Source organism: Saimiri boliviensis, chromosome 4 (assembly GCF_048565385.1).
Source record: "Saimiri boliviensis isolate mSaiBol1 chromosome 4, mSaiBol1.pri, whole genome shotgun sequence".
NCBI lineage: Eukaryota > Metazoa > Chordata > Mammalia > Primates > Cebidae > Saimiri > Saimiri boliviensis.
The window spans coordinates 101917906-101943020 of record NC_133452.1 but is presented as its reverse complement, the minus strand read 5'-3'; the positions used below and the strand labels follow the sequence as shown (position 1 = coordinate 101943020).

Genomic DNA, 25115 nt, shown 5'->3' with positions numbered 1-25115 from the left:
ACTTTTTACACAGGGGGCCAGTTCACTGTCCCTCAGACCACTGGAGGGCCGCCACATACTGTGCTCCTCTCACTGACCACCAGTGAAAGAGGTGCCCCTTCCTGAAGTGCGGCAGGGGGCCGGATAAATGGCCTCAGCGGGCCGCATGCGACCCGTGGGCCGTAGTTTGGGGACGCCTGCAATAGACTCATCAGGGTCCTCAATGCACAGAAACAACTGAGGTCTCCTTTGATGCACAGAAACTGAGCTCCTCCTTACCTGAACCACTGTGGCTTAGAGGAACCGCTCTGGGAGGAGTAATTACAAACGCTTTCCCTAGCCCTGGGCCCTGTCAGCCACCACACAATGTAACCAAGTTAACTCAGGGCAAAAGGCCAGGTTCAGCAGCACCCCAGTTCCCTAGCTGCAGGGCTAACACCTGAGCAGAACCATCTCTGACCTCCCCTTTCAGCTCATGCACAATTTCCACCGACAGCAGAGTGTCCCGGGGCAGCTCTGTCTTCAGGTCTAGCTTGACCCAGCGGTCTGACTGGCGGCCATCCCACGTGTAGATCTGAGATTTCTGCAGGCAGAGAGAAACAGCCGGGTAAGGAAGGCATGGCGATCAAGGGTAAGAGGCTTATTTCTCAAGAGCTTTTAGTTGGCAGCCTCAAGCTGATGGGATTGGGAAATGTCAGAAGAAAATGTCTATGAGAGATTAAATCAATTATACTTTAGTCATAATGATAGCAGTGTTCTCCAGTGCCTAAGCAGATGAGAGGCAGACATCTGGCTCAGCCTTGGAACAGGCGCAGGGCACCACTCAAAAGACCTAAGTCCATGATTAGAGGCCCTCAAAAACCCAGTTTTGTGTATGTCTAGGGTGGGTTTGGTGAAGGGTCTAAAGAGCAGAGGAGAGAGTAAGTAAAATGAGGAAAAAAAAAAGTGTGAGAGGACACAAAAGAAGTAACTGAGGAAGGATCAAATTATACAGAAATATAAGAGTTGAAAGAAAAAGCAATGGACTTTACCCAGCTAAGTAAGATAAAGAGCTTGCTTGCCAAGGCTTTCCCTCACCTAAATTTTAGACTCCAGGGGGCCCAGGGTAGGAAGAGGGAGTATCTTCGCAAGACGGGGGATGGCATGGGGTGGTGGTGGTACTGCAAGGAAATGGCTGCATGGGCTCAAGCAAGATTAGCCTCCTGCCCATGCTACTAGCCTGGGAAGCTCTGTTTCACAAGAAAAGTTGTAGTGTCCCTTTAGCAATGCACAGAGTTGAAGAAACAAATGCATGAACAAATGAAAGAATGAATGAATGACACTTGGCAAACTCAGGAAGAAAGGAAATGAAGTTTCAAGAAATACATTCACTAGGTCAAAGCCCCAGCTACTTAGTGCCAAGAGAACATGCACCAAATGTGGCAGGCAGCTGTCCAGATTCCCACAAAGGGCAAATCCACCATACCAAGCTGGGCAGGAAGCCAGCTGCAGACTTACCCCTAGGCCGATGAGGAATTTCTGCTCACTGCCAGATACCATGCAGCGGTAGTCAAACACAGGGCGGATCTTCTCCAGGGTTTTAGAGGTGAGCAGTGTGGGCTTGTAGCTGAAGATGTCAATCTCGGTGCCCTGCAGCCATGAGTCAGAGAAAACACTGCCAGGTTGGTGGCAGGGACAGTATGGGTGCCTATATGGGCCGAGGGCAGGCTCGAGAAGACAAGGGACAAGAAGCACGAGCTCTCTGAAATATGCTCCCCAGCATCCCCTTCTCTACCTAACTGTGCACTAAATGGGATCTATTTCATTTCATCTCCTTGGAGTGTTCCTGTAGGACCTATTAGGAGAGGCTGGGAAGGGAAAGAACACTGAGTCCCCAAGTACAGATCGATTTACCAGAACTATAAGAAAATGTCACCAGAATATAAAAGCTGCCCCTTCAATAAAACTAAAAGCAAGGATTCCTCAGCAGTTGGTTTGAGAATAGTTAAGTGATCTCTTTACCCCATTAAGAAAAATGTACACATACTATTGTTTTGAGGCTATCTGAACCTTGGTCTCCAGTCCCTGACCCCCACAAAACCAACACAATTGCCCATGATCTAGGCCAGATTTAAATGAGGCTCAAGTAAAAGCTGGAAGTTGAGTGGTAGAAAGAAACAGAGCAAAAGAACTCTGAGGACCAGCTCACCAGAAATAAGAGAACCTGGGGTTAGACCAGCCCTGCTGTGGGTGTCCATGGCAGCTCCCTTCACCCTGTGATTACCTCCCTTGCCTAAGATCGCCCCACACTCCATGTCTCCTTTGTAGGCAAATCCCACAGGATCCTGAACTTGCCAGGATGACACAGCCAGCACCACCCTTTGGGTGGCTTGTGCCTGGGCATAAGCACTGAAGATGAGAATCTTCTGTTGGCCTGACTGCTCTTGGGGACCTCAATACCCTATACCAAAGGTTCTCACTCGTGGCAGCCTTAGCTCCACCCCTTAGAGCCCATGAGAAGTGCCTGCACAAGCCCTCGGGAGGCCATCCATCTGGGGCCTCAGTGGTACCATCCACATCTAGAGACAGAACTCTAATTTTTTATTTCCACTGCAGATACCAGTCTTACCTGGATCAGCTCAAAGAACTTTGATTTGGGGTCTGAGGAAGAAGGAGCCACACGAGCCTGGTCTGGGATCTGAAATAAGACAGCAAAGAGCTTTGACTTTCAAATGCCCTTTTGACCAAGGCCATGTAAGAGTGTATGCAGGTGCAGGATAGGGTTAGACTAGGGAGGAGGAATGGCACACAACAAAGGAGGCTGGGATGGCAGGGATGGAGGTGGATAATTCACTTACTGCTCCCTTCTGGACCCCATGGTAGTGTACCCCAAAGGCTATTTCCTTTTCTCTGGGGCTCTCTGTGGTCAGTGCTGCTACACAGAGCCACCAGTTGCAAAAATGACGCCAATCCACCTCCCCACATCCCACCCCGTAGTCCTTTCTGACCCAGCTGCAGGGCCAAACGGGCAGTGAAACAGCCAAAGAGGTAACTACCAACAATGCCGAGATGTCGACCTCCAGGGTACTGGGAGGGTAACAGATATTTTTGGATGTGGAGAGACCTTAAGGTGACAGGATTGGAAGTCAATGCCATTCTTCTCTACAGCTTCCCTGCCCTGATGCAGTAATGGGCTGGGGGAGACACTCACCCCCCAGAGTCGGAGGCACTCCTTTCGGATCTCTGCCTGCCGAGGCTCACTCAGTGTCCTAGGAATATGGAGCCAGTTAGTGATCAAAATCTCTAAGAGGCACAGGAGTGCAGCCCCTGTGCACCCCTCATATCCCATGGAGTGGAGGCCTGAATGAATGAACATGTGAGTATACACACAGGCACCAAGCTGCCACTGGCCCAGGGTGATTACAACACATGGAAGGCTCTCCTTTTGAAGACAGGAGCTCAAACATACATGAAATGGGATTATCTGCCCTTCTCACCACAATAGGAAAGGAGAAAGTGCCCTCCAGACCACCTGGATGCCAGGGTCCTCCCTGACACCCCTTTTCAATCACCCATCAGCATGTTCTAGCTCCTCTTCTGCTGACAGGGTTCACACTAAACCCGTCCCAATGGATTCAGCATGCCCCACAAAGCTGAATTAGCATATGTTCACCCCTACCAGAGGTTTCTCTCATTAGTCCTACCTCTCCTCTTGACCAGTCTTTACCCCGTGTCCCCTGAACATTATGTATTCTACTTGTGCTATTCCACTCTACACCCTCTGATGCACTCTTGATAACTTTTCCCATATCCTTTTCCTGGGTTACTCTTATCTGCCCAAAGACAACGTAAAGTATCTGGGGACAAGGTTCATGTCACACACGTCTCTGGCATCCTTCAGAGACCATCGCAGAGTATGAGATAGAGTAGGTATTTAAAAATATTCACTGAATTGAAACAAACAAACAGCTTGTGGGGAGGAGAAAAGCAAGTTGTTGAAATAGGTGGATTCTGAAAAGTGGGCAACACTCACGTGTCTTGAACAAAGGCATGGATTTTCGCCAGAGCTTTAATCTGTAGACTACAGTGGCTAAAAGAAAAAAAAATTATTTGATTTCAGGATTCCCAAAAAAGACAGGCAACTGACATCAGGACAGAGAGGTTAAGCTGGAGCAGTGGCCATCTGCATTTGGTGGAGGAGCTGGACAGTTAATTAAGAAACCCACACCTCTACCCCAAGGTGCAGTTATGTGGGGCTTACTGAAGGCTGAGAGTATAACAGTAAAACTAAGCCACTCAGTTCTTCAATCCCAAGTTTTACTAAAAGGAAGCTTCTGATCCCAACCTTAAATAATCTGAAGTAGTGGTGAACTCATTCAAAGCCCAGACTCAGTTCAACTACAGACTAAGCTTACTCGACCCATATATCCTAACAGCTATCCTTTCTACTTTAGTCTTCACTGTTCTTTAAAAACAATGTCTGGCATTTAATAAAAAATTATGAGGCATGTGGTAAAGCAAGAAAATGCTGCCCATTGACAAGAGGGAAAACAGGCCAACAGAACAAGACCCAGAGATGGCCCAAATGTTAGAATTATCAGATGGGGCCTTTAAAGAACTGTTAAAGATAACATGTTAAAAGATCTAGTGGAAAGGGTGAATGACATATATAAAAAGGTGAAGATTTTCAGCAAAGATATAGAAAATATATTTTTAGAAGGCAAATAGAAATTCTAGAAATGAAAATATGTTAGAGATGAATAATTATTTTGCTGGGATTAGCAGACTGAAATAGTAAAGAACCAGTCAACTTTTTGAGAACAGACATGTCAGCAGAAACGCAAACTGAAACATAAGAGAGGAAAAAAAGTGAAAAGAAAAACAGATCATCTAGGTATTGGGGACAATAGCAAACTGCTTAACATATACATAATTGGAGTTCCAGAAGCAGAGGAAATAATAAAACAACATATTAGGCCAGGTGCAGTGACTCACACCTGTAATCCCAGCACTTTAGGAGGCTGGGGCAGGTGGACCTCCTGAGGTCAGGAGTTCAAGACCAGAATGACCAACATGGCAAAACCCCATCTCTACTAAAAATATAAAAATTAGCCAGGCATGGTGGTGGGCACCTGTAATCCCAGCTACTTGGGAGGCTGAGGCAGGAGAATCACTTGAACCCTGGAGGCAGAGGTTGCAGTGAGCTGAGGTCATGCCATTGCACTCCAGCCCAGGCAACAGAGCAAGACTCTGTCTCACAAGAATAAAACAACAAAAACATATTGACAAACAAACGGCCAAGAAATTTCCCAAACTGATTAATGAAATCAATCCAAAGATCCAAGGTCAGTGAACCCCAAGCAGAATAAATACAAAGAAAATCACATATAAATATATCAAGGTTGACATACTAAAAAGATAAAATATTAAAAGCTACCAGGAGGGAAAAAGACACATGACGTACAGGAAAACAATAAAAATAACAGCTGACTTATCAGAAACAAGGGAGGCAGAGAAGCATGGAATTTTATCTTTAAAGTGCTAACAGAAAAAACATCAACCTCAAATTCCATACCCTGTGAAAATATCCTTCAAAAAGGAAAGGGAAATAAATACATTTTCTTTAAAATTTTTTAAATTTTTTTTTTGAGACAGAGTCTCATTCTATCACCTAGGCTGGAGTGCAGTGGCTCAATCTCAGCTCACTGCAACCTCTGCCTCCTGGGTTCAAGTGATTCTCTTGCCAGGAGTTTCCTCATGTTGGCCAAGCCAGTCTCAAGCTCCTGACCTGAAGTGATCCACCTGCCTCAGCCTCCCAAAGTGCTGAGGCATGAGCCACCATGCCCGGCCTAAATACATTATTATTATTATTATTATTATTATTATTTTATTTTGAGATGGAGAACTGCTCTCTTGCCTAGGCTGGAGTGCAATGACATGATCTTGGCTCACTGCAACCTCCGCCTCCCAGTTTCAAGTGGTTCTTCTGCCTCTGCCTCCCGAGTAGCTGGGATTACAGGAGCCCACCACCATGCTGGGCTAATTTTTGTACTTTTGTGGAAACAAGGTTTCACCATGTTGGTCAGGCTGGTCTCAAACTCCCGACCTCAGGTGATCCACCTGCCTCAGCCTCCCAAAGTGCTGGGAATACAGGCATGAGCCACTGCACCCGGCCTAAATACATTTCTAAATAAACAAAAGCAGGAAATTAGTCTCCAAAAGACTTGTACTACAAAGACAGTCTAAAAGAAATTCTTTAGGCTAAGAAAAATGATTCCAAATAGAAATCTGGTTCTACAGGAAGGAATGAAGAATACCAGAAAGGGTAAATATGTCAGTAAATACCAAGGACCTTTTTTAAAAAGTTAAGATATATATGTGCATGCATGTGCATCTTTGAAAGACAATAAATGGTTTAAACTAAAAACAGTAACAATATAAAATAGGGTTTATATAAAAACAAAAACACAAAGACAAAAGAACAATAGCATGTACGGTGTTTTAAGGTTCTTACACTGTTCATAAAGCAACAAAATATTTTTGGAAGGCAGACTATGATTAAAGGTGTAGACTGTAATCACTAGAGCAACAATTGAAACATAGCACAAAAAAGGCATTTAAAAAAAAAACCCCAAGGGGATAAAAGGAATACTAAAAAATACTGAATAAGTCCCCCCAAAAAAGGAGGGAAGAAAGAGAGGAACAAAGAGCAGACAGGATAAATAGAAATCAAACAACCAAGACAGGGGATTTAAAGTCAAACAATAATTACACTCAATGTAAATGTACCAATCACCCCAATTAAAATGCTGAGACTTTTATCCAGGTCAGACTGGACAAAAAGGTAAGACTCAACCACATGTTGTCTATAAGAAACACATTTACTTGTAAAGAAAAAGGTAGAAGGACAAAAAAAGACCATACAAGCATTAAGCTAAAGAAAGTTTATGTGGCTATATTAATGTCAGATAAAGCAGACTTTCAGACAAGGAGTATTACTGGAGATAAATAGGATTTTTCATAATGATAAAAGGTCAATTCATCAAGAAGACAAAATTATCTTAAATGTCCACGTGCCTAACAACAAAGAACCCAAATTGCTGAAGAACTGACAAAACTAACGGGAGAGACAGACAACCCAATAATCATAAAGACTTCAACACTCTTAGCAACTGACAGAATAAGTACTCAGAATATCAGCTAAGATTTAGAATATTTGAAAAACACTATGAACCAAATTAACATTTATAGAGCATTATACCAAGCAACATCAAGACAGAGCACATGATGGGCCCTAAAATAAGCCTCATTAAGTTTCAAAGGATCAAAATCCTACAGAATACATTCTCTGAGAATGGCGTGACTAAATCGAATAGGTATCTTGAAAATCCTAAATTACCTGAATATTAAATACCACACATATGCATAATCCAGGAATCAGAATAAATCATAAGGAAAAACTTTAAAATATATTAGCTATATGATAATTAAGACTCATATCGGGATTCCATATTTGGGCCCCCTTCTATAATCTCATGGAATCTTTTTATCTTTTTCTTTCTCCTTTTTCTCTTTCTCTGCCTAAATAAATCACTTTCTGCAAAAACTCTTTGGAGTCCGATATTTACTTCCAAGTGTACTGTGCCTGGTGTGGTTCCCTCTCCCATTCTTGGGTGAGTGAGAGACCAACAGCCCGGAAGAACAGCCCACCTCCCCACTTCCCCTGGTCCCAGAACCCGGCAAGAAATATTGGCGAGCCAGCCAAGACTGCAGCTTAAGAAAACTGTTACTTCAGGCCGGGCGCAGTGGCTCAAGCCTGTAATCCCAGCACTTTGGGAGGACGAAGCGGGTGGATCACAAGGTCGAGATCGAGACCATCCTGGTCAACATGGTGAAACCCCGTCTCTACTAAAAATACAAAAAATTAGCTGGGCATGGTGGTGCGTGCCTGTAATCCCAGCTACTCAGGAGGCTGAGTCAGGAGAATTGCCTGAACCCAGGAGGCGGAGGTTGTGGTGAGCCGAGATCGAGCCATTGCACTCCAGCCTGGGTAACAAGAGCGAAACTCCGTCTCAAAAAAAAAAAAAAAGAAAAGAAAAGAAAACTGTTACTTCAGAGGGGTAAGTGAGTCAGACCCCTTTCACTTGAAATCTGTCCTGTTGCTTTTAAGAAATACCAGAGTGGCTGTGCCGAGCCACAGCGGGGAGGGGGACAGCCTGTCTTTAAGTGGTGCAGGCCAGCCAGGTTTAAATAAAAGCACAGTCTCTTTCTCCAATTTCGCACTCTCTCTCTCCCTCCCTCCTTCCCTCCCTTCCTTCCTCTGTCTCTCGGCTGCATCCATATTTTGGTCCCTTTCCACAATCTCGTGGAAGCTTTTCTCTCTTATCTTTTTCTTTCTCCTTTTCCTCTTTCTCTGCCTAAATAAATCACTTTCTGCAAAAAAAAAAAAAAAAAAAAAAAAGACTCGTATCAAAATGTAGTTAAGATTCAGCTAAAGCATTCTTTTTTTTGAGACAGGGTCTCGTTCTGTAACCCAAGCTGGAGGGCAGTACTGTCATCTTGGCTCACTGCAATCTCCACCTTCTGGGCTCAAGTGATCCTCCTGCCTGAGCCTCCTGAGTAGCTGGTACCACAGGTGCAAGCCACCATGCCTGGCTAATTTTTGTATTTTTTGTAGAGACAGGGCTTCACTATGTTGCCCAGGCTGGTCTCAAACTCCTGAGCTCAAGTAATCTACCTACCTTACCCTCCCAAAGTGCTGGGATTACAGGTGTGAGCCACCATGCTTGGCCCTAAAGCATCCCTAAAGGGAAACTGTAACATTAAAAAAATAAAATATTGGTTCTTTACACATCTGCAGTAGTGGTAAAAATAAATAAATAAATAATAATAATATATACATATGTATATGTGCAGAAATAGAAAAACCCATCCTAAAATTTATATGGAATCTCAAGGGACACCAAATAGCCAAAGCAATCTTGAAAATGATGAGCAAAGTTGGAGAACTCACACTTCCTGATTTTAAAACTTCCTACAAAGCTACAGTAATAAAAACTGTCTACTAATGGCATACAGACAGACACATAAGCCAATGGAAGAGATAGCCCAGAAATAAACTCTTACATATATGGTCAAATGATAGATGCCAAGACCAATAAATGAGGAAAGGGCAGTGTTTTCAACAAATGGGGCTAGGAGAACTGGATATCCACATGCAAAAGGAACCTTACCTAATACTATACACAAAAATAAACTTAAAATGAATCAAAGATGCCGGGCGCGGTGGCTCAAGCCTGTAATCCCAGCACTTTGGGAGGCCGAGGTGGGTGGATCACAAGGTCAAGAGATCGAGACCATCCTGGTCAACATGGTGAAACCCCATCTCTACTAAAAATACAAAAAATTAGCTGGGCATGGTGGTGCGTGCCTGTAATCCCAGCTACTCAGGAGGCTGAGGCAGGAGAATTGCCTGAACCCAGGAGGCGGAGGTTGCGGTGAGCCGAGATCGCGCCATTGCACTCCAGCCTGGGTAACAAGAGTGAAACTCTGTCTCCAAAAAAAAAAAAAGAATCAAAGATCTAAATGTAACAGATAAAACTGTAAAACTCTTAAAACTGAAGAAAGCTTAATGACAATTGAATTTAACAATGATTTCCTGCATATAACACCAAAAGCACAAGGAATAAAAGAAAAAAAATGGTAAATTGGATTCCATCAAAATTTCAAACTTCAATGTATCAAATGACACAATGGAGTGGGGGAAAAAAACCCTACAGAATGGCAGGTGATATTTTCAAATCATATATCTGAAAAGTGATTAATATGCAGAATATATAAAGAACTACTACAATTCAACAACAACAATTCAAAACAGCCAAAGGTCAGCCGGACATGGTGGCTCATGCCTGTAATCCCAGCAGTATGGGAGGCGTAGGTGGGTGGATCACCTGAGGTCAGGAGTTCGAGACCAGCCTGGCCAACATGGTGAAACCTGTCTCTACTAAAAATACAAAAATTAGCTGGGCATGGTGGCGGGTACCTGTAATCCCAGCTACAAACAGGACTTTTATTCAGAATGTAAAATAATTCCTGCAACTTAATAAAAAGGCAAATCAATTTTTGTAAATGGTCAAAAGACTTGAAGAAACACTTCATAAAAGAAGATATACAAATAGCCAATAAACACATAAAAAGGGGTTCAATATCACTAGTTGTCACAGAAATACAAATTGAAACCACAGTGATTTAACACTACACCCCAACAAATGGTTAAAATAAAACTGACAATATCAAATGCTGACAAAGATGTAATCAGAATGTCATACTTTGCTGGATGGAGAATAAAACAATATATAAAAATTGTTTTATTGTTTATATATATAATATACATATTATATATACTATATACATTGTCTTATTGTACACACACATGCACATACACACACACACATAGTGCTTTAGAAAACTACGTGGTATTTTTAAATAAACATACATCTACTCTATGATCCAGAATTTCCCACTCAGGTATTTATCCAAGGGAAATTACAACATTTGTCCACCAAAAGCTTTGTATAGTAGCAGCTTTATTCCTAACAGCCCCAGACTGGAAATATCTCAAGTGGCCATTGACAAGAGAATCTCCATACAATGGAATGTAATACTAGTCATCAATAAAAAGGAACAAACTAACACAATATAATTAATCTCAAAAACACAATGAGGAAAAAATTCCAGACACAAAAATGCATACTGTATGATTCCATCTATACAAAGTTCTAGAACAAGACAAACTAACCTCTGGTGATAAAAATCAGAAGACGGGTTACTTTGGGGTTGGCTGAGTAGAGGTATAAGGAAATATCCTTAGGTAATGGAAACGTTTTTTTATCTTAATAGGAATGTAGGCTACAAGGATATATGTATGCATTTGTCAAAATTGATTGAAGTATATATTTAAGATCTGCATTTCACTTTCAGAATTATACCTCAATTTTTTTAGAAAAAGAAAAGTACTTGGTTATAGAGTTGCTTAAACATTCTGTGCTACTGGAAGCATTGAAAAGAAGTCCAGTTCTGCCATGCAGAACTGTGTACACTTGTTCAGCCAAAAGACATGTTCCATAACCCAGAAGTGTTATAAAGCCCCAGCCAGGCGGGTCCCTGGATCTGTTTGCTTCCTCATCTATAACATGCTGAAGTTTACTGTCTGTTCCACCTTGGTGCCTACCTATGCTATCAAAATGAGGGAACTTACAAGGCAGTACTGTGGAAAGTAAAAACACTAGCCAATAATGGAAAAACAGGAAAGAATGGGATAAAGACTTCCTCCCCTTCTGTGATTCTCCAGGGCCACCTGTATCTTCAAACTTCTCTGGGGGACTTGAGACTGGACCCTCAACTAAGGCCTTTCCAACACCTGTTTGGCCCCCTAACAGAGCACTTTCTGTTGATTCACTGCTACTATACAAACCTCCAACCTATCTCCAAAAACTATTTTCTAAGGACTGCCCGCTGAGAAAACTAAGCCAAATATCACAACTTTTAAATTACTACCACTAACAGGGAGTGGGGAACAGAAAGATACGGAAAACAGCATTTGGATCACCAGCTGGGGAACCCATGAACTGGCAAAAGTTTGGGAACTTGCAAAGCATGTTGTACACATGCTTTCTATCCATCTCCTGCTTCCAAACAGGGGACTTCACTAGGCAACAAGCATGATGGCCTTTTACGAACAGCAGCAATTAAAGGGAAATTACTCCTGCCTCCAGGGACACAGATTGCTCTCTGTCAGCTTTCACTGTCATACACAGGCTCCTGCAGGCAGGCCTATACCAGCTAGGCACCTACCTGCCACCCTTGAGATAGAGTATGGCAGCAGGATGAGGGTCCCTGAGGGTAACTAAACAAAGTCCCAGGGAACCCTGGAACCAGCATACCATACCCAGTGGCCAATTTGTCAGGGTTGACAAAAGTGATACCAAGAGCCACCCATTCAGTCTTTCACTCTCTGGTCTTCATTAGGACCTCAGTGGTACCAGCAAAAACCAGCCCATTGGCTTACCTCTCATTGGACCGTATCATGTAGTCAGTAAATTCATGGTCTCCCTTGATCACCTCCAGGGGGACCACCAAGTTGACGTCAGAATCAGTGTTCCGCAGCTGGTTGAGTTTAATATTTACTGCGAAGAGGTAATCCCGAACGTCATCTATGCCCACCTTCAGGCCCTTGCATACCACATACCTGGCAGGAGATACTCTGTCACTCCACTGAGCAAGGGCTTCCTCCCCACACATGCCTTTCCCCCCAAACCCTTGTGGAATCTCAAAGCTTAACAGCTTCCCTCTTCAACCCTTTGTGGTGCTAAAGTTACCCTCAAATCCTTCCCTGTCAGGCTCTATTTCTACTCTCTCTGTCAGTCCTTCCCAACTTCCCTGTGACAGCCGGGCTGCATCACAACCACCTGGGGAGTCTGTTAAATTACAGACCTAATGAATCAAACTCTCCCAGGAGAAGGCCCAGAAATATGTGTTTGTAACAAGCCACCTGGCAATTCTGATTGGTTGCATTTTATCTCACTTCGTGTGTGGGCACTGTCACACTGAGACACCAGTAGTGCCTCTGGATAGCAGACCCTTACCCCATCCCAGCCCATGTCCCTCCAAGTGTTTTTATTATTGGTCACATTCTCCTGGGCCAAGCTGAGAATCCCTCACATCCTCACATAAGCATAGAGAATAAGGCTTGGGAGGAGGAGGCAGAGGCTAAACTAGCACATCACAAGACCAAAAGATCCAGGAATCCTCAATCCTGTTGGCTCTCATCACTTCTTTGAAGTCAAGGTTTTAAATGTAGCTTAAGAGATCATGCCAGAGAGATGCACCATGATTTGCTGTTACGACATTTAGCCAACTAATGTGGCTAATATAGAGAGAAAGTCTTCACCTCTCTGAGTTGGCAGGACGGCTGGTAATAGGCTTGAAGAGGCAAACTCGTTCAAAGCAGCAGTACAGCAGGTAGACAAGCCCCACACTGAACGGTGTGAACAGGTCAAAGGTTTTACAGATGAAGTGGCCTCCTGGATTAGAAAGAAAACACCAAAAGCAGCCAATGGGTCTATTCTAGGAGACGGGTGAAATAGTCTTGGGAGTAAATATGACAAAGTCAAGGAATCAGTACCTGGGCCCATTAAAAATCAGAGACAATTTAAGGGAGAGAACCAGCTTTGGAGGGGACTTTGAGGATTCCACAGCCCTTTCTTCCCTAAATTACTCATTTAGCTACCTGTCATCTAACAGAAGCAGATTTTTTAACTTCCCAACCAACCCCTTGTGCATGCTCTTGTTCAGTAGGGCCTCTAGTGAGTCCTGGGGTAAGGAGACAGCTGAGGAAGTGTCACCTGTCCGGACAATGGACAGCGCCATGAGGAACTGACACAGCAGCAGCTGCTTGCTGAGGATCTCCTGCAGGTTCTCCTGTCCCTCCACCGAGAAACCCTGAAATGAGAGCACAAGGAATGGGGTGGGAAAGAGAAAGGAGAAGGACTGAGAATAACATCACTACCTCATCTTCACAAGAGCTCTTGAAGTGTTTTCATTGATCACTATCTGACTGATGAAGAAGCAGCTCAGCACTGAGTTATTTTAGGTCACTGGGCTTGTTAGATGGAATAAGCACAGACCCAGGCCTATGACTGGACCAGCTCCACTGTCCTGCTCTATCATTCCCAGGGGACAGAACCAAGCCTGCTTTTTCAAGGAGATGGTTTAGAAAGTTTTAACTCATGGGAATCCAGGGAAGAGTAAGGCAGAACAGAGGCAAAATATTGGCTAGTTACAGGTCAACCACAACATAGGAAACAGAATGCTCTGGTGAGTCCTAACAGGATCAGGGAGTGAATGCAGTGAGAAAACACTGCTTTGGTTTTTCAGTCTGGAGACAGGAGAAAAGTTAACTCTCCTAGTCACAGTAATCTATCTCTCTCTCTGTTGACTCAAGTTTTACTTACAATACCCACTTTCCTGTCCTAAGACCATGATACCTCATCCCTCCAGCTGGCAGACTCTCTGGCCAGGGTATTTCCCGAAAGAATGTGTGATGCTGTTTCTAGACTTGTCTCCCTCCTTGTGCAATCCCAGCAGGAGACAAAGAGCCAGGCTTATATAAAAGTAAAGGAGGCCAGGGACATGGAGTGGCAGAGTATTGTTAAATGGGGATAGTTTCTGTTTTGCAAAATGAAGTTTGGAAAATCTGTTGTACAACAGTGTAAATAGACTTAACACTACTGTTAACACTTAAAAATGATTAAGATGGGGGCCGGGTGCGGTGGCTCAAGCCTGTAATCCCAGCACTTTGGGAGGCCGAGGCGGGCCGATCACGAGGTTAAGAGATCGAGACCATCCTGGTCAACATGGTGAAACCCCGCCTCTACTAAAAATACAAAAAATTAGCTGGGCATGGTGGCGCGTGCCTGTAATCCCAGCTACTCAGGAGGCTGAGGCAGGAGAATTGTCTGAACCCAGGGGGCGGAGGTTGCGGTGAGCTGAGATCGCGCCATTGCACTCCAGCCTGGGTAACAAGAGTGAAACTCTGTCTCACAAAAAAAAAAAAAAAAAAAAAAATTAAGATGATCAAATTTGTGTTTTTTATAATTTAAAAAAAGGGAAGTTGTTCTCTATGAAACAGACCCCAGCCAGGTCAGGTCTCCCTGACTCAGTTCTACGAAAGTGATAGCTAAGGACTCAGGATAAAAAAAAGTTTAGCAATGTCTTCCAGACTTAAAGATCCTTCTCAAAATGCATACCTCAATATGGGGTCAATTTAAAAAAAAAAAAAAAGCCCAGGTCACCCTCTACACTGCTAAAGAAAGCCCTTGAGTTCGCAGCTCTAGCTACCGCACTGCAACAGCTGCCTCATAAGCGCTATCAGACGCCCTCATATGCTCAGCCAGAGCAGCCCCTCCCTCACAGCCAGCCCCAAGCCTGTCATCTGTTGTTCCCTGCCATGCACAGTGCTTTGCTGAGCCTGGGCATCTCTGGGTATCATGCTGACATCATGCCCACGTTCCCTCACTGTCCTCATAGCTACTGCTTGAGAGGCCATCCAAAGAGCCCAGAAGCTTTCCTCAACTTTAGCTATATGATCCCTGCCACATTGTCCTTCCTCTGGAGTAAGTGGTGGCTCACTACAGAAAGGAACACCTGCATTGTCAGATTACTGGGTGAAAGTTTCTGCTGAACAAAGCTGCAATGGGCTTCCCTCTGTGTCTCAAGCAGCTGCCCGTAGACAAGGCCTCTTGAACATTCACTTTAGCCCAGCCCTGACAAGAGCCTCCCGTGGATTACCCTGTGCTGCCGTCTTCGCTTAGGCGGCCATCTGTCAGCCTATGAGAGGCTTACAGCTTCCACCAGCAGCAACACCAAGATCACCCTGCTCCAGGCAAAGGTATCCACAACATCACAGTCTCTACAAAATTATCATAAAAAATATGTACAAAAAGAATAAAAATGCATTCCCTACTATCTGAATTGTGAAATACCATCTTTGGGGGCAGCTAAAGAACCAAACCAAACAAAAACAACTCTCAAACCTCCAAAATAACAAATCCTTAATGCATCAGTCTATGGAAAAAAGGTAACCTACCCCATCGGCCATCAGAAAGTGGACACCCTTGCGATCTGTGTTATCCAGGACAAAATTCCGAAAAGCAGAGATGTTCTCTGGGCGGGTGATATCTCCATCTCCATCAATCCCACCTTCACCTGTCAGAACACAAGAGTCATCGCGAGTTTATATACATGTCAGGAGCTGGGACATGAGTGCTCTGGGACAGTGAACACAGGCATCAGGTGTCTCAAGAACTAGGGCCCATCCTGCAAGGCTGCCTTACAGTGATGGACCAGGAGGAAGAATAGTACCCTGCTATAATGAAACACAGTCCCCAAGGAGCTGAACAGCCAAAAGTCATCAACTCTTGGGCCTTTCTCTTCAAGACTCAAGTTCTGTTTAAGGCACCTTCATGTAGGCATCAATTTTTTAATAAGTACCGTTCAGAAAGGGCTTAGGATTTGCTGCCAAATTACAATCAACATAGAGCAGAGGGATTGCTATGGGGTTGCTGAGCTGTCTGCAACCGAGTGCATTCTGCACCTGGCACAAAGGACTAGAGATGAGTGTGGGGTTTGTATTTGTTAATAATCCCGCCAGTTCTCAGCCAGAGATCAGGCAGTTTCATTATCTCCTGCCACCACAAAAGCAGACTGCTCCTGAAAGGAGGAATTAATATGGCCTTGATGAGAATCTGCTGAGGGACTGTTTGACCTGTATTCTGCAGGCTCAGGGTAAAAAGGGATAGTCCAGAGGGAACCAAGATTCTGACATGAACTGTGAACCCCAGGGTAAGAGACCTAGGAAAGAAGACATGGCATGTGGCCAACAACTGCTTCTGACCTGAAGTCCCCATAGAGGGGCTGTCCCTCATACCTCCTAGTACCCTCCTCAGTGTCCCTACCATAGTAGGGTTCGAAGAGTTCACTGGAGGCAGAGTAGAAGTCCTCCAGCTTGAAGTCATTAGGGCCCTTCAAAGTCATTCCAAAGCCCTTTGCATGCCACTTCTTCCTCCACAGCACATACTCTGAGAAGCCACCTGGGCCTGCGCAGACATCAGCAAAGTACAGAAGCTCAGCTTCCCGGTCCTTCACCAGTGGCTTCTGCAAAGGCAGGTGGAAGACAGGAGAGGAAGGAAAACAAGACAGCTCAATGGAGAACAGGAAGAAGAATGCAGGGAGTAAAATAAGCCTTTCAGCAAGTACAATCCAGACCTCCCACCATGGCTATAGCACCCAGGAAATATATCGTCTGGTGATCAATGCCCTTTAGTATTGCCTCACCCACCCTCAAAATACCCACAACACCTATCACATCACCAGGCCTAGCTCACACTCCTCATAAAAACATCTTCATTGAGCTAGGCACAGTGACTCATGCCTGTAATCCCAGCACTTTGGGAGGCCTAGAGGCAAATCGCCTGAAGTCAGGGGTTTCAAAACCAGCATGGTCAACATGGCAAAACCTCATTTCTATTAAAAATACAAAAAATTAGATAGGCATGGTACTGCACGCCTATAATCCCAGCTACTCGAGAGGCTGACGCAGGAGAATCGCTTGAACCCAGGAGGCAGAGGTTCCAGTGCGCTGAGATTATGCCACTGCACTTGAGCCTGAGACAAAGCAAGACCCTGTCTCAACAAAAACAAAAAACATCTTGATTAGTATCTGACTGTGCATTTTTTATATCTCAGTGTGTTTTCCTCACCATAGCCTGCCTTTCAACGGTCCTACTGTATAGAATACGCCCCACATTACAGATAGGGAAAAAGAGGCATGAAAATACAAAGTCACAAAGTAATCTGTTCACAGCCAGTCTGCCACAAAGCGAAATTAGAGTCCAGTTGACCTAACCTCTAGACTCAGGTCTTCCTGTCCAACCAAAGGCTGGGGGGCTCTAACATCACGCTCTCCCAGCCACAGGAACCCCCCCTTTCCCCATCATAACCTCTGTCTTCCTTTCTCCCCTTCCTCCTTGGCTCTCCCAACCACCTTTTAAAAAAATCCCAATTAACTTTTTATTTTGGAATAATTTTACAGAAAAGTTGCCAACATAGTACAGAGTTCCCGTACCCCTCACCCAATTTCCAGTTTTGTTAACACCTTACACCATGGTATGTCTGTCAAAACTAAAAAACCAACATTAATACATTACTATTAACTAAACTCCAGACTTCATTTAGATTTCACTAATGTCCTTTTTCTGTTTGGAATCCAATCCAAGATACCACATTGCCTTTGGCCTCCCTCCTTTTTTGCACTCCCTTTCTTCTTCTCCTGCCCAGTGCTGGGTTGGGGTTGGGGTAGGACACAGTTGGAAGCTGACAAGACAAGAGAGGGAAGGAAATGCTGGTGTGCCACAACAGCAGCTTCCAGGCAACCCCTGGAGCACCCAACCAACTCAGGACTGACTATCATTTGAATTTTGGCATCATTACATTTGTAGTCCCTTGAGTAGCCTTCGCTCTCTCCCCTACTTTCTTTCTTTCTTTTTTTTTTTTTTTAATTGGCAAGGTCTCGTTCAGCCCAGGCTGGAGTGCAGTGGTGCAGTAATAGCTCACTGAAACCTTGAACTCCTGAGCTCAGGCAATCCTCTTGCCTCCGCCTCCTGAGTAGATGGGACCCCAGGCACACACTACCACACTTGGCCAATTTTTTTTTTTTTCCTTAGAGGCAGGTTCTTAGCATATTGCCCAGGCTGGTCTTAAACTCCTGGGTTCAAGCAATCCTCCCACTTCAGCCTCCCATAGTGTTGGAATTATAAGTGTAAGTCACCATGCCCGGCCTGGCTTTATCTCTTAACCTCACATTTATGCTAAACCCGGTACTGGCCCATATTGTATGTTTATACTTCCCTTATATGCAAATACTAGGTAAGCTCTTACCCATACCTGAGTCCTAGACAGTGAAATTCTACCCACCCTCCACAGCAGAGAGGATGAACCATTTGCACTGGTAACAACAAAAGGCTGAGTTCTGAACTGCAGAAGACTACAGCTGGCCTCAGACCATGATGAACACTCAGCCAGAAGGGGCTTAGGAACCCTAGTCTTCCCTCTCTACAGGTTCAGCATGGCTGAGTGCTGGTCCAGAGTTCGGCAGCTGCTAGACAACGATCAGAAAGCTTTAGGGGAAACACTCACGAGAAAGAAACAGACATACAAATGTTTACAGCCCAATCACTTCTAGGTGAGATGGGCCTTTCTTCTGATGATAGCTATTCTAGCTTTATCAAAATACTGAAAAACTCTCTGAAGAAAGTGTCTTTAGCTAAAAATAAATGTCATCATTCTGTAACAAGCCCACTCCAGGCATGCTGGGTCTTAATCATTCTTTCCCCACTTCTCTAGTACACTGCCCAAGGATTCTTTGTTCCTGAGCCATCAATTATTCACCTTTTTGGATTATATTCATTTGCACACAAAAAAGACCTAATGGTATTTACCAAGAACTTTATGTAGCATCTTCAGGTCAGGCCTGGTGATGAATCAGGGGTCATGAGTTTAAGCCCTGTACATACTGCAAAGAGGGAAAATAAGGTTCCGTGCCACCGGCCGTGCCCTCTGACTGAACCACTAGTCCAAAGGAAGACTGGGAGAAGGATGCAGAATGATCAATGAGAGCGTTTCAGCCCTGAAAAGGGGGCATGAGTATGACCTCGTTCTGTGTGGCATTTCAAGATGTGTGGCCCTTACAGGTCATGGCCAGGAAGTCTCTTCACAGAAAGTACAGCTGGGGTTCTTAGCCCTGCCACTTAATGAGTGCAGTCAAGGGCAAGCACACAATTTAAGTCATTAAGCTTGAGCTTGCTCAATTATAAATTGGGACTAATGCAGGTATTTCTCCAGGCTGTTGTAGGACTAAATAAAGTATCCTATATTGAAGAGCTTTATAAACTGTAAAGTATTAAATAAATGCAAGATGCTATTATAGTCAATCAGATCAATTTCCTCAGAGTCAAAGCTCTTATCCTTTTCCATGTTTTTCTCTTTCCAGTGCCAAGTACAGCAGTACCCCACACTCAATAGAAATTAGAAAGATGATGTCTACTTTCCTCTTAGCTAGGACTGAAACTTAAAGGTCTACATTCAGTTGCCTTCTGCAATGCTTCACAGACAACTTTGTCTCAACAACATCCCCAGGCATGCGAACCCCTGACATAATGTAACAGTTTATAATATGCTTCCATATATGCCAAGGATCTAAATTTCCCTCCTTCCTTTGTCTCTTTCAGTTATTGCTTATAGCTTCTTTTCTTCTCCTTGCCCCTTTTCTCCTTTTACCATAACCTGCAGCACCACAGACCTACTTAAAAACTTCAGAGTCCGCTCTCCCCATCACCCGTGACCACCACCTAACCTCTCCACATTCCAAGCTTCAAATTCTCCTGCTCTTCGTCTGTAATTTGCCTGACCCGAGAGCCACTATGACCCTAGCAAACGTGGGTATGTGCCTGGGCCTTCAGCCACTCTTGTACTGCTGGAGACCACTCTAGTGTCTCTGCTTGCCTGAAAACCACACGGAGCCTGTTGGGCTTGGCTGTAACTCTGGTCCTCAGGGGAAAATGCAAATGAAAAGAGAGAGGAAAACACTTTTCCTAGGGACTCGAGAGAAATCGCTTTTTTTATAGTGGAGCATAGAGAAACATCTCTGAAAGGGCAATTCTCCATGGCCACTAACAATCAATTCAGGTCAAGAAGCTGCCCGAAGCATTACAAACACGGCTGCCTTCTGCTATGTAAGTGACATCTCTACCCTAGACCTGAATGGTACAACCCTGGTGCCTACTTCATTTTCATGACAGCAAAAGGCAATAACCAGATACCAGCTGCTGGAGGCATTTATATTAGCCAAAAAAGACACTGTGACTTCCCATCAGCTTGACAGAGCTCCTCTGCCAGGCAGGGGTTTAAAGGAAATCATTTGGAGCTCAGAAAATTACATCAACATTATATCAACTTAATTTTCTCAAGATGCTAATTCCAAGAGCCCTTTTGTGCTGCCTGCTGGTATTGGAGAATGGAGAGGGAGGCCTGGGAGCGAAAAATGAGTAATGGCTAGAGGGGCTACATGCCAGTTTTTCCAGCAAGGAGGAAGCAGTTAGGTAGGTGGAGCTGAAACATTAAAGAACTTGAAAAATAAGCTTCTTTAGCCAGTGGATAATCAGAGGGTCTAGCGGAATGAGAGTGAGTGAAGCAGAAACAAGTTTGGGGATAGTAGCTGGCTCTTGGCCCTGTCACTGACAAAGAAAAGTAACTTTCTAGTACCAGTAAAAATGCTTTGAAACCCTTAAGGGAATTCTAGAATGAAATTTCCTTTTTTTTTTCTTTCTCTATCACTATGGAGAGTCTATGTTCAGAGAAATGAGATGCAGCAGAGTAGAAAATCATTTTACTTTACCACTTCTTGAGAAGGGCCAAAGCCTTATAATTACGATCCCACACAAAGCTTGTTCAGAGAAGCAGGGAAGGAAAGCCGCCCAGTCTGAAATTATAGTCTTAGTGCTGGGACAAATCTTAGGAGTCTTTTGGTTCTACCCCAGCCCTCTGGCAGGTTGGTAGGGCTCACTTCAGAATGAGGCAGCTGAGGTCCAAAGAAGGCCTAAACTTAAGTGATCCCTCCTGCTTCGTAAGTGCTACCTCCTTCCCCACCACATTCTAACAACACAGGCTAGATTTTCAGATACAATACTGATTTTAAACAGATCAGTGAAAATGCCCACTGAAATGCCCACATGTCATCCAACACTCAAACCATATTCCCAGTACTTCCTTCTCATATCAGAAATAGCACCCAAATCAAGTGATGTCACCAAGTTTCAGTTTGGAAAATAAGCTTGCAGTATAAAAACAGTATTCACCCTTCTGTTCTACCTTCCGTAGGGTTAAAGGCTTGGATTCCAGGACTGAAGCCCTGGAGACAACTGCTTCACTCCTGGGACCACAGAAGCACTGTGGGACTCTACCTGAGGAGCTCAAAGCAAAATATCTCCCTCACATAGCCAGAATACTCTCCTAGCATTGAAGAAATGGCAATGGCTGAACCACTGAAGCTTAAGCCCACTTGGCACCATGAATTCAGAAGCAGAATCTTGTTCTCACCCCATAAGAGTCCCTCGGATTTGTGAACATGCGATCAAACACAAAATCCATGTTAGCCATCTTCATTGCTGCCCTGCAAAAAAGCAAGACAGTAAAGTACCAGATGTATGGAAAACTAGGCTCAGTTGAAAAGGTGGAGCAGGGAGCATCAAGGGAGGGAAGGAAAATGTCGGCAAACCTGTTTAGAAAGAAGACTCCTCGGATCATCTCGTAGGGATTGGCCCGAGTCCGAGCTCGTCGCATCTCTTCCCCATCCAGGACATCAAACACGCTCTGTCCAGAGAATCAGAACCTCAAGGTGAGCTCCAGGATAGGAAAGGGGTCGTAAGAGCCTGCAATGCCCATCTCACAGCCCTCCATGGAACAAGGTTCCTGTGGCATGTCAGCTCTGAAATGTCTTATTGTGTGACCCTAGACAGGTTGCTCAATCACTCTCTCAACTACCTTGCCAGTAAACTGGTTAAAAAAAATGTAAGCAGGTGCCTGGCACATGGCAAGTGGTTAAAAAACAGCACCCATTGCTACATACAGAGTTACCTCTGCGCATTGCTAATCCTCATAGCAAATCTGTTTCTCCATCCCATACCAGCAGCTACTTTCCAAGGGATCAAAGCTCTGATATGAAGGTTTACCTGACTAGAGCTCATTTACAAAGAGGAGAAACAAGCAAACCAGACCAGGGTTTTCTGATGGCACCTACTACACAGTAGCGATCCTTTCTCCTCTCAAACTCCCCTGATCAATTTCCTCTCTAGATAAAGAAATCCTCATATTATCTGAGTTCTAGTCACCTTACGGATATTCCCAACCCTATGCCTGCCAAAAAATAAAATCTCTGAGGCTGGTCTGAGGCCTGCCTTCTCCAACCCATTTCCTCCTCAGAGTTTCCCTGGCTCATTCTGACCCAGACAATGTGCTTCCCAATAAGGCCAAAAAGTGTCAAGGGGGGCTAACATTCACCTATGTACTTCACACCACTATTTCACTTAGCTCTCACAGCAACCATGAGAAATGAGTATTTTCTCCTCATTTTATAGATGAGGAAATTCAAACTCACAGACTAAAGGAACTGGGCCAAGGTCACACAGCAAAAGAATTGTAGATTTTGGATTTGAATGCACCTTTTGCTATACCAGGCCCTCTCAGGATTACAATGAACAGACACACTGCAGTTAGGTGGATCTGTTCTTGGCTGCTGACCACAGGGATGGCACAACACCACAGAGCAGGGCATACAAACCAAGCTACACATCTAATCTCCTGGAAAAATCTTAACTTTAGCTTTCCCACAACAAACCCAAAGAAGAAATGGAAAGTCCAACAAATCACCTCCCACAAGGTTTTCATATCTGGTTCTAGCCACAAGGCCTTACCTTACACTGCAACACACTATGAAGTAGCTCTTCCCCACAAAACTCTGTTTCATCTTCAATAATCATCTTTCTCTACAGGGAGAAGAAAGCAGTAAGTAATGACCACATGTGACTGCATTTGTGGGGGACAAATGAAGAAATTAGGGTTTCAACTGAATAGAGCAAGAAGGGACTTGGTTCTCTGCCAAGAAATATCAATTCCTGAAGGGTGGGAAAGAGAAAATCCTAAATCCCTCTGGCTCTTCACCAGATGGCTGTAAGACGAAGCACCCCCTCACCCCTCCACCAGAAGCTCTGAGTACAGCACCATATGGACACAAAACTCATGAATACTGAGGCTAGGAAAACCAAACAGGAAGGAGACATTCAAGCTGTCTACCCCTGGAGCACAAAGACAGAAGGATGGGGAATGCCTCAAATGACAAAAGCTTGTCCTTCTACCAGGAAACCTCTCACTCTGTGATGAGTACAAATGCATGATACCAGACACTGACCTGGTAGCATTTCAGAAACAGGGACTCACCGGGCACAGTGTCTCACACCTGTAATCCCAGCACTTTGGGAGGCTGAGGTGGGCAGATCACCTGAGGTCAGGGGTTCAAGACCAGCCTGACCAACATGGAGAAACCCCATCTCTACTAAAAATACAAAATTAGCTGGGTATGCTGGTGCATGCCTGTAAGCCCAGCTACTCAGGAGGCTGAGGCAGAATTGCTTGAACCCGGGAGGTGGAGGTTGCAGTGAGCCGAGATCACGCCATTGCACTGCAGACTGGGCAAAAAGACGGAACCTCTGCCTCAAAAACAAACAAAAAAAAGAAAACAAGGACTCTAAGGGGTCTCACAGGGATAGCACGTGCAACCCCCATATGAGTGAAGCCACCTCTAAACCAGTGAAATTCAATCTCTTTGGTCTCAGATTTTACACTCTTAAAAATTATTGAGGATCCTAAAGAATTTTTGTTTATGTGGGATAGATAATAGATAGGTAATCCATTATCTAGAATTCAAATAATTCTATTATTAGAAATTAAAACTGAGATTTTAAAAATATTTTAAAGGTCAGTTTAAAAGACTAATGTTAACATAAATATTTTTCATGAAATATAACCGTATTTCCAAAAAAAAAAAAATTGAGAAGAGTGGTAGTGTTTTCCACTTTTATAAATTTCTTCAGCAACCGGCTTAATAGAAGGCCAGATTTTCCTCTCTGCTTTTTCGTTCAGGCTACTGTAATATCAATCATAGTCTCTGGAAAACTCCACTGGACACTTGTGAGAGAATGAGGGTGAAAAGTGCAAATAAGTTTTCAATATCATTATGAAAATAGCTTTGCCCTTGTGGACCCCCTGAAAGGATCCTGGAGATCCCCAGGAGCATATACACTTGGAGACGTGTCCTCTAGACCATATTGATTTGGTAGCCATCTACTTTATTCTCACAATTTTCCAGAATAAAATTAAGCAAATTCCCTCTGTAACAATTCCCTCATTACTTTCTAAGGACAGGGACAATGTCTTTTCATCTAGCAGCGATAAGAATATACACAGATATAAAAGCATTCCTTTCTTTAATTTTGTAATTCTTTACTGTGGAATAGCTCAAAATGTCAGTTCTGTTTTAAGTAATAGAATTGAAAACTGAGCAAGGAAACGTAATTTGGATTATAAAATTCTTGCTTTAATAAAAATTCCTTAAACAGTGGAAAAAAAAAAAAAGAATATACACAGATATATACATGATAAGCCACTTCAAAATACCTGCCACATCTCCAGGGGAGCTTATTTGTAAAGCTCATGACACAGCTTTACTCCTACCAACCTGGATGGTCAGATTCACATTTTTCTTAAACTGCAAGTACATGTACATACCAGACTTGAGCAAGTGAAAAGTTGGGAGAGTGCCAAGGTGTCAGGGTACATTTTCCTGAAAGCCTACCTTTCCCACAACCATCCAGTCACTCATTTCCTTAGTGTCAGGAATTTCAGTGGTACATTCCGGGAACCATGACACCTGCTCACAGGCACTGGGCTGCAAACAAAAGAGAGGCATGTAAGACAGGTATGACAGACCC

General features: G+C 44.0%; 1 protein-coding gene across 1 annotated transcript in view; it reads right to left on the bottom strand.

The window, feature by feature from the left end:
• The window catches only part of CMTR1 (cap methyltransferase 1), a 50397-nt gene that overhangs the window by 6519 nt on the left and 18763 nt on the right, over positions 1–25115 (bottom strand). Inside the window, exons 5-18 of the mRNA XM_003923226.4 lie at positions 24980–25072; positions 23043–23114; positions 21848–21942; positions 21670–21742; positions 16473–16671; positions 15605–15723; positions 13362–13458; positions 12908–13040; positions 12026–12205; positions 3992–4048; positions 3170–3227; positions 2588–2656; positions 1477–1608; positions 440–562 (exon numbers count right to left, since the gene is read on the bottom strand). Of these exons, the coding sequence (XP_003923275.1) occupies positions 440–562; positions 1477–1608; positions 2588–2656; positions 3170–3227; positions 3992–4048; positions 12026–12205; positions 12908–13040; positions 13362–13458; positions 15605–15723; positions 16473–16671; positions 21670–21742; positions 21848–21942; positions 23043–23114; positions 24980–25072 (1500 nt within the window). The remainder of the gene's footprint in view (positions 1–439; positions 563–1476; positions 1609–2587; positions 2657–3169; positions 3228–3991; positions 4049–12025; positions 12206–12907; positions 13041–13361; positions 13459–15604; positions 15724–16472; positions 16672–21669; positions 21743–21847; positions 21943–23042; positions 23115–24979; positions 25073–25115) is intronic.